Raw genomic sequence first — 9568 nt, 5'->3', positions numbered from 1 at the left:
GGGGGAGGGGTTTTAAACTGAAGGAGGGGAGACTGAGATGGGATGTGGGGAAGAACTTCTTTGCTGTGAGGGTGGTGAGATCCTGGCCCAGGTTGCCCCGAGAAGCTGTGGATGCCCCATCCCTGGAGGGGTTCAAGGCCAGGTTGGAGGGGGCTTGGAGCAACCTTGTGTGGTGGGAGGTGTCCCTGCCCGGGGCAGGGGGTGGCACTGGATGGTCTTTAATGTCCCTTCCAACCCAAACCATTTTGTGATTCTCTGAGTGCTGGGAAAGGGGTTGCAAGGGTACCAAAAGGGAGTTGCAAAAAGTTAAAAAAAACACTCCCCGAACAGACTCGCTGCAAGGAAGAAGTTTTGCACAGGCCTTGGCTTCGTACAGCCACGCACAGGAGCAGTTGGGGACAATGAGGAAGTTGTGTGGGGGGTGTGCTGGAAGGGTGTGCTGCAGGCTGCCCCATCCCAGGCTCCTGCATGTGGGGATGGCAGCAGCCCTCACTGCTCACCAGAGCTGGCGCTGGGGGGGATCCTGGAGGGTGGTGATGCCTTCACACTGTGCCAATCCATGTGGGGTTTCCTTGCTTTGCCCCAGGGCTCACTCGGCCTGGGGTCGGGGCGTCTGTTCCTGTGCATCTCTTGACTCCATTTTTTCTTGCTCGAGTTCCTCAAGCATTTGAGGATAAACCCGTGGAAAGTGGGAATTACCCCCGGCCCCCCAACGGCCCCAGGCTCTGCTTTCTGCCGGGAGGGAGCCGGTGGAGGGAAGGGGCCCCGGCGGGAGGCCGGTGGCTCGCTTCTCCCTCGGCTGGTGCCCCGGGGACAAGCCCGGCGGCCAGGCCCCCACCCGTCCCCGACGCCGCGTATTTTCTCAATCGCTCCCGCGTGGGAAAGCGGCGGCGCGGCCAGGCCCCTCCCGGCGCGAAAACCCACGCCCCCCGGACACGCAAGTCACGCCCCTCCCCGGGCGCGGCCTGGCCCCGCCCCCCGTGACGCCATCATCGTGCGCCGCAGTCGGCGGGCGCCCCTGGCGGTGGCGGAGCGAGCGGCGGCGATGGCGGCAGCCTCGGTGTGGAAGGGGCTGGTGGGGCTCGGCCTCTTCGCCCTGGCACACGCGGCCTTCTCGGCGGCGCAGCGTGAGCAAGGGGGCGGTGGCGGGGGGCGTCTGGGGGGATGGGGTGGGGCTGCGGCGAGGGGAGGCTCACCGGGCCCCGTCACCCCCGCCTGGCCGCCGGGGGGGGCTCCGGGGCGGGGGCCGGGCCGGGCCGCGGCGGCATCGTCACCATCATCATCCTCCTCATCACCGTTATCATCGGGGCCGGGGGGAGCGCCGCCGGCCGGGGGGGCCTGCCCTTGCGGGTCTGGGCCGCGGCGGGGAGCGGAGCGGGAGCTGACCCCGAAGGGAATGAGGGACGAGGGCTGCCGGTCCTGGCGTCCGCCCTCCCGTCCGGGCAGGGGGTGGCGGGGGCTGCCCGGGAGTGGGCGTGCTGCGGAGGGACTGGGAGCGGTGCTGCCCGGGGGCGGGGGGGCCGGCAGCGGGTTGCGGTGGGGGTTTGTGTGTATTGGCGCTGCGGGGCGGGTGACGCGGGTGTGCGTTTCTGTCTCGTAGATCGCTCTTACATGAGATTAACAGAAAAGGAAGATGAAACGTTGCCCATAGATGTAAGTCTTAAGTTTTCACGATGTTTGGAAGGTCTGATGCAGGGGGCATGGGGGGTTTCAGGCTCTCTCAGTTTCCCAGTTGCTTTTTTTTTTTTTTAGTGCAAGACTACGGTATAAAGTAGTTTTTTAAATTGCACTTTCATTCGAGCTCCCTCTGTCAAAAAAAGAACATCCTTTCCTCATCCCAGCTTCCTGTGGCGCGTTATGTCCGTCGGAGAGAACAGCCCTCTGGCTCCAGGCCTCCCGCTCCTTCTTTGGAGCTGCCCCGAAGCCTCTGGCTTCTCCCTCAGGAATCCCCTGAGCGTGGCTGGGAGAGCTCCTGCCTTCCTCTCCTCCTTTTCAGCATAAACAGCCGTCTCCTTCTGCCTTTTGTCAGCTGACATTTATCCTCAGGGGCTGTGCGCCCCTTTGATCCCCCCACAACCTGGCTGGGCTTTGGTGTTGTTTTTTTTTTTTTATTTGCTTACTTTTTAGACTCCACTTCCATTAATATCTCTTCCGTTTTTGCTTAATCAGGAAGGTAAGGAGGTGAAACACCCAGGAGAAAGCCAGGCTTGGGCAGCCAGCTCCTTCCTGGGGGAGAGCGTTGGAGCCCCTGGTGCAGGGGAACACGGTGCTTTGTTCTGAGGATCTTGCTGAGCGTGAATTTGGGCAGCTGAGGCTCTTCTCGGCTTCTTCACTGTTTAAACACACACACACAGTGCCTCAGTGTCCCTGCTGTTGCATTGCCCACTTCTGTAAAGCACGCACTCTCAGAGCGTGAAAAGCCCAGGAGATGCTGAAAGTGAGATTTTTTTGATAAATATTAAGAATATTAAATAATACGTGTGCTGCGCTGTGCTTCCCTCCATTACAGATAGTTCTCCAGACTCTCTTAGCCTTTGCAGTTACCTGCTATGGGATAGTACACATCGCAGGAGAATTCAAAGACATGGACGCCACTTCAGAACTTAAAAATAAGTACGTTTTATTTCTTCTTTTCCTGATATCTGCTACTCTCCACGCAAACTGAACACTGTGAAGCAGCTTGCTCTTTCGGTCGCTGCTTCTTCAATGCACATTGTAGGTAATGGGGAGGAATAACCCCATGGACCAGTACAGGTTGGGGCTGACCTGCTGGAGAGCAGCTCTGAGGAGAAAGACCTGGGAGTCCTGGTGGACACCAGGATGACCATGAGCCAGCAATGTGCCCTTGTGGCCAAGAAGGCCAATGGCATCCTGGGGGGCATCAGGAAGAGTGTGGCCAGCAGGTGGAGGGAGGTCATCCTGTCCCTCTGCTCTGCCCTGGAGAGGCCCCATCTGGAGCACTGGGACCAGTTCTGGGCTCCCCTGTTCCAGAAGGACAGGGAACTGCTGGAGAGGGTCCAGCAGAGGGCTACAAAGATGATGAGGGGCCTGGAGCATCTCTCTTAGGAGGAAAGGCTGAGGGACTTGGGTCTGTTTAGTGTGGAGGAGAGAAGACTGAGGGGGGGATCTGATCAACACCTATAAATATTTAAAGGGAGGATGGGGCCAGTCTTCTTTCAGTGGTGCCCAGTGACAGGACAAGAGGAAACGGGCACAAACTTGAACATAAGAAGTTCCACCTAAACATGAGGAGGAACTTCTTTCCTGTGAGGGTGGCAGAGCCCTGGAAGAGGCTGCCCAGGGAGGTGGTGGAGTCTCCCTCTCTGGAGACATTCAAAACCCACCTGGACACGTTCCTGTGCAACCTGTTCTGGGTGGACCTGCTCTGGCAGGGGGTTGGACTAGATGATCTCCAGAGGTCCCTTCCAACCCCATAGCATTCTGTGATTCTGTAATAACACTTGAGAGGAACAGTCACACCTGGGAAAGCCAACAAGGTCTTGAATTTTGGAGAGTTAAATAACAGGAACAAATGAAATAAACTTCTTGGTTTTTACTCGTCCCAAACCCTGCTGTGCAGGGTTGGTAGAGGAACGAAAGGTCTTGGTGGGAAGTAAGAGCTCGCCAGTCACAAAGCACTGTCATGAGAGGGTCTTGTACTGGGGGCCTGGCTCAGCCTCTGTTTCTCTCGCAAGAGGCTGAATTACTCCAATCTCACACTGAACGATTCAAGGCTGAATATCTGAAAGAGCTTCAGAAAATAAGGGGTCTCGAATTGAGATTTTGAAAAGGATTTGAAATTGGATGGGCCTCTCTGGCCGTTTCCAAAAGCACACGAGAGAGTACGGAAAGTAAACAAGTTGACCTTGTATTTCACAGCCTTTACCTAAAAGCCATAGCTTCAGGCCCAGAAAGGGCTGGAAAGCTGGCAGTAAACAGCACCGAGGTATTAAGACAGGGGACATGCAGTCACCCACAGCCTGTCCCTGCGCTGGAGGAAGGAGGGTGACATTTGGCTGGGGGGGTTGGACGACCTCTGCCTGTTGAGCAGTTGGTGTTTTTCATGCTTGGCTTTGTGTCCCCTCTGTGGTTTGCTTTAGGAAACTTACAAAGTGAGCAAGAGTTTTGGATTCAAAACTTGAATTTCTGTTTCTGTAAAAGCTGGTATGCCCTAAACTTCTCTAAAACCCCAAGTATTAACATTGACTTTTTACATTTATTTTGAAGGACGTTTGACACGTTAAGGAACCATCCGTCTTTTTATGTATTTAATCATCGTGGTAGAGTATTGTTCCAGTCCCCCGACACAGTGAATTCTTCTTCAAACCAAGATGCTTTGTCATCCAGCTCATCACTGAAATTTCGAAAACTTGAACCTCTGCGCCGCTAAGACTTTTACAGATTATAATAATAATCCTGGACACTGAGATGTAATATTCAAGTCGGGGATGTAAACAGTTTTTTTAATTTCTGGAGCAGTATTTATATTGATCTTCCAGACTTTATAAAGTATATATATATATATAAACTAAGGACCTTGTTTGTACACTGTTAATGAAAATGACTGAATTGTGAATTGGCAATGCAGTGTAAATTATTCTACAGTTATGCTGTGAACCACATCTTCAAATTTTCATATATTAAAACCAAGTTGCAGCTGGCTTAACTTCAGTTAAAACAAAAAGCAAGCTAGTTTTCACCCCACAGCTAATGTCCTTTGATGCGAGGGAACATCTGAACGCTATTTATTTTCTCGGTTTGCTTGCACTACCAGTTGAGGGAACTCCTTCAGAAACGCCGGGTGCGTGGCATCCCCTTCCCAGCGGAGAAAGGGGCAGCGTCTCCTGGACCTAGAATGCCCCCGGGAGACCTGTGTGGTGTGTGCACGGCAAGTCAAAAAGGTTGCTTGCCTTTTTTATTTTTTAACAATGCTGAAAAATAGTTGCCTGAAGGGGTTGTCTTTTTTTTTTTTTTTCCTAGTTTTTCATTATCATGTTATTTCCGTCTTGCCCTCCTTTGTTTAAATGGTGCGATGCTGCCTGGGATGTGGCTGCAGGTTCGATGCCTGTGCTGGGGGATGCAGCCGAGGTCCCGATCAGGCAGATACTCTACCAGCTCCCGTTGCTTATTTGGTGTTTCCCTTCCCTCCGGTAGGGAATGGCCGTGCGATGGCTCAATGCTGTGTTGGTACCAGATAAGAGTTCCCGAGAAGTATTTTAAGTATCGCTAAGAACTACCCCTTCTGTCAGAGGTCTGGGGGTAGGTCCAGCAGTGGGGGCCGTTTGATCAGCCCCTCACGGTACGACCACCCGCTCTTCTGCAAACGCAGCCTTTCAGTTTGATTTCTTTTTTTCCAGCTGAGCCCTTTGTTGATTTAAGATTACTGTCTTGATTTCACCTATTAGGTCAGATGCTACAGTCCTTAACTCTTAGTGATATTAACATTCTCATCTCCCCGTCGGGGCTGAATCAATATTAAAGTTTCTCCCGGTCTGGCATTTCACCCACCTGACATAGCAAAGGGAGGGTAGGTCCAGATACTGATGGGGCCAACTAGAATTTTTGCCTAGTTTGAGGATGTCTCACTGCCGCCGTGGAAACTCAGCTTTTTGTCGTAGCATCTGTTTTGGTTTGTTTTTTGTTTGGTTTTTTTTTTTTTTTTAACCTGTTAAGAACTGTCTCAGGCAAAAAGCTTAGCAAAAATACTGTGTAAACCGAAGCCTCTTTTTTTTTTTTTTCCTAGCTCTGCCCGTCCTATGGAGCGGGTGCCCCAATGCTAGAGCAATATCTGTAGCTGCTGCTCTACGATCACTCTTAAGCAGCTGGCTTTGGTTAGAAAGGGTTACTCTACCAGCTGAAGGCGTTTGAGCTGCCGGATTACTCCCTAAAGTGGCCTGGTTCCCCCCTAGCTGGTGTCACAAATGGGCTCCTGCCAGCTGCTGTCACCAAAGGCCTCAAAAATAGCAAGTATAAGTCAGCTCCCTATTGCAGGCCCAGCTCTCTCCTTGGGGAGGAGGCTGCGGTGGGGCAGACTGTGTAGATGACAGGGCTGGATGTTGGCCAGGCGACCTCTCGAGGCACAGGGGAAAGACAATTAGTGGTGGGAGGGTGAAGCACAGCCGAGGGTCGGTAACCACCGTCCCAGAGAGTGAGCCGGTGGCAGAGCATCTCTTAGAGCAGGGCTGCTCACCCATAGCGTCCAAGAATCCCTCTTTGTTGCTACCACAAGGCTCCGTGGCGCTGCCCAAGGCCAGGGTGCTGCTGTGGGACAGGGCGAGCAGAGAACGTCACCCGCTCCTTGGAGCGGGTCCGGCCTGGAAGACCCTGTTGGCTCCATCAGCCTCTTCTTGTGAGGAGCAGCCTCACGCTTCAGCAGCCATGGTTATAATATCACAGAGCTGTACAAATTATTTTTTCTTATTGATCTCACAATGTCCAATAAAAATTGATATCCTTAAAGCGTTTGGGAGTTTATTTGTTTATTTCTGACCATCCTGGCACCCGCTGCAGCAAATCCCTGATGATTGAATATTTCAAAGTGCCTGCCTTGCACAGAGAGGTGGTGACTGCCTTTACGGTCCCTCTGTGTGAAAATTCGTGCCCGGCCTGGTGTTCATTACTGGGAGATAAGATCAGTAGGGGGAATCGAAATATCAAGCTGCAAGTAGCTAAACAAAAGTTAGGAGGGAAATGTTACCAGCCTGGGGGTCTGCCTGCCTTTGGGATTCCTGGTCATCGGATGTGGCAGAGTTGAGGCAGTTCCGGGTTTCCATTTAAACCAGAGTAAAGGCTTTTCTACCACAAGCTAATCCCCTGCCAGCCCACGGTCGGGCTCCTGCGAGCTCTGGGAATGCTCAGCCTGCTCCCAGGGCTGGAGATTAACAGCTTGGGCTTGAGCAAGATCGCTCGTCACTCCCTGGGCTGCCATTGGGGGAGGCTGAGAAGTGAGCAAAGAACCAGAGGAGTTTGCTCAACTTCAGCATCCATCGCGATTGCACCAGAGACTTGCCCGTGGCCAGCTTGCTGTGCTGCTGCAGCACTGCCTACGAGGGTCTGAAAACACAATAAATCAGTGTTTTAAGGAAGGGGGGACCGTAAGCGGGTCCCAAAGCTGCCTTGTGCTTACCTCGCCAGGTGCAGTTCTTCGCAGAGGAGCTTCCCTTCTTCAGAAGCCAAACAAAAGTTGTGGCAAGAGCTTCTTGGATTAGACCAAAGAGGAAGAGCTTCCAGCCTCGCCCAGTGCGCATTCGCTGCCATCACGCCTCAAACTGCTTTGGCTACAGGACGAGATGTTTCTACTACATTAAATACTAGAAAGAAAAAAAAGGTCCTGATAATTTGCATTCGTTGCTGGGGTAGCAGTTGAATCCACATTAATTTTGCTGTTGTTTGGGTTTTTTTTTCCTGTTCTCCACCGGCCAGTGAAGTTCCGTGGGGAAGGTTTGTTTAAAGCCAAGGAGGGCAGAGGTTGTTTAGACCCTCACAAGGGGACGGGGACCACGGTTTGTCCCAGGGAGCATTCCCTGGCCGTATCAGAGGCTGGGCTGGGGGCGCAGCTGGCAGAAATCTCTTTTCCCAGAGAGTTCAGCCCGGGCTGAAGCCTCGCAGTGTTTGTGGAAATAACTCCTGCTCACACTGGATTAAAGCTTTCTGGGGAAAGCTGGTGGCCCACAGCCCCTTCCTGGTGCTTCGGAGCACTGGCGCAGCCCCCACCGTGGCAAAAGCAGGGAATGGCAATTCCTTTCTACCCTAAAATGATTTTTGGCTTCTTTATCACTCAGTCTGGGTTCCTCGCCCTTCACCACGCTCCTCTCTCTCCCCAACACCTTCAGCGAGGACAAAGAAGGGAGATTTAGATTAGATATTGAGATCTGGGGAAGAACTTCTTTGCTGTGAGGGTGGTGAGAGCCTGGCCCAGGTTGCCCAGAGAAGCTGTGGCTGCCCCATCCCTGGAGGGGTTCAAGGCCAGGTTGGAGGGGGCTTGGAGCAGCCTGGTGTGGTGGGAGGTGTCCCTGCCCAGGGCAGGGGGTGGCACTGGGGGGGCTTTAAGGTCCCTTCCAATCCAAACCATTCTATGAGTCTAACAAAACTTCTGTAATTCTATGACACTAGCTGTGGGGACAATCCACCTGGATCCTCCCCGCCATGAGTGGCACCATTTCTGCTCCTTTTTGGGGGGGGGGGGGGGGGGGTGGTGTGTCACCTGCACGAAAAGGCAGCAATTTCCCACCAGGCGACTGGGGAAGGCCGAGTCTCACCCTGCTTTCCCTTGGGAAGCGCCTCCATCACCCACTCCCAGCCTTGGCGGGGCAGGGAGGCTGCAGCTCCCATCACTGTCCCAGCCAAGGTGCCTGTGCCAAACTGGCCACGTGCCTGCGCGGAGGGGAAGGGCAAAGAAAAGCTATCTTGAATGTTAAACAAGCAGGAAAAAGAAAAAAAAAAAAAAAAAAAAAGACAACTTTGGTACCAGCTTTCCACAGCTGGCAGTAGCAGCGACGGAAAAACATTCCTTTGATTTGGCCTTGAGGTTCACCTTGAAGCTGTAATCACCCGGGGGGAAACTGTGGCGGAAATAAATCTGGCATTCCGGCAGGTACAAAGCTTTTTGATCAGCCCCACCTTGGTCTCGGTGACACAATGTCATTTCAAACCACTTTGGACTGCAACATGGCAGCTAATTAATTTTCCCCTCCCGCTAACTTAATCCTTTTTTCCAGCTGAGAAAAGGCAAGTGGGAGCTCAGGGAGCAGGGAGGCAGCCAGAAGCCTGGCAGCCCCGGCAGGAACACAAGCCCCAGGGCTTTTGGCAGGGGCCCAGGCCGTGTCACAGCTTACTAGACCATTCCAAAGGAAAGGAGAGAAAAAAAAAAACCAAAAAACCACCACAACCCAAAACACAACCAATATTAAAAAAGGCAATATTTGGATTATCAAACCAATGGTTCATCCCATGCTGGTGGTCCCGGGGGACCCCCAGCCCCCACAGCAGGGCTGCTACCCGTTGGCAGCCTCGGTGCTGCAGGAACACTTCAGTTTGGATTCTTAAAAGAGGAGGAGAGGAGAGGAGGGGAAGGGGAAAGGGAAGATTCCCCCTCCTCCCCCAAGGTATTTCTGCTGTGTATTTTATCACAGAACGGTTTGGGTTGGAAGGGACCTTAAAGCCCCCCCAGTGCCACCCCCTGCCCTGGGCAGGGACACCTCCCACCACACAAGGTTGCTCCAAGCCCCCTCCAACCTGGCCTTGAACACCTCCAGGGATGGGGCAGCCACAGCTTCTCTGGGCAACCTGGGCCAGGCTCTCACCACCCTCACAGCAATTTCTTCCCCACATCTCATCTCAATCTCCCCTCTTCCAGCGTCAAACCCTTCCTCCTTGTCCTATCACTACATGCCTTTGTAAAAAGTCCCTCCCCAGTTTTCTTGTAAGCCCCTTCAGATACTGGAAGGCCACTATAAGCTCTCTCCGTTCAGGGCCAGCCACCCAAGGCCACCACTGACATCCCCAGTCCCCGGGAGGTCTCTGCCACAGCGCAGGATGAAGAGCTCCCAGCGCACACAGCAAATGCTGA

The 9568-nt window shown here is 53.3% G+C and overlaps 1 protein-coding gene across 1 annotated transcript; it reads left to right on the top strand.

Moving 5' to 3' along the window:
- The first annotated feature begins 1016 nt into the window (after window positions 1–1016).
- MMGT1 (membrane magnesium transporter 1) lies at window positions 1017–6456 on the top strand. Its single transcript, XM_074148031.1, has 4 exons — window positions 1017–1127; window positions 1601–1653; window positions 2510–2613; window positions 4228–6456. Exons 1-4 carry the CDS (start codon window positions 1046–1048, stop codon window positions 4388–4390), a joined length of 402 nt encoding a protein of 133 aa, XP_074004132.1. The 5' UTR covers window positions 1017–1045; the 3' UTR covers window positions 4391–6456.
- Window positions 6457–9568: the final 3112 nt, after the last annotated feature.

The sequence above is a fragment of the Numenius arquata genome, chromosome 5, assembly GCF_964106895.1.
Source record: "Numenius arquata chromosome 5, bNumArq3.hap1.1, whole genome shotgun sequence".
In the NCBI taxonomy this organism is placed as follows: Eukaryota; Metazoa; Chordata; class Aves; order Charadriiformes; family Scolopacidae; genus Numenius; species Numenius arquata.
This window is presented reverse-complemented; position numbering and strand designations above follow the sequence as displayed.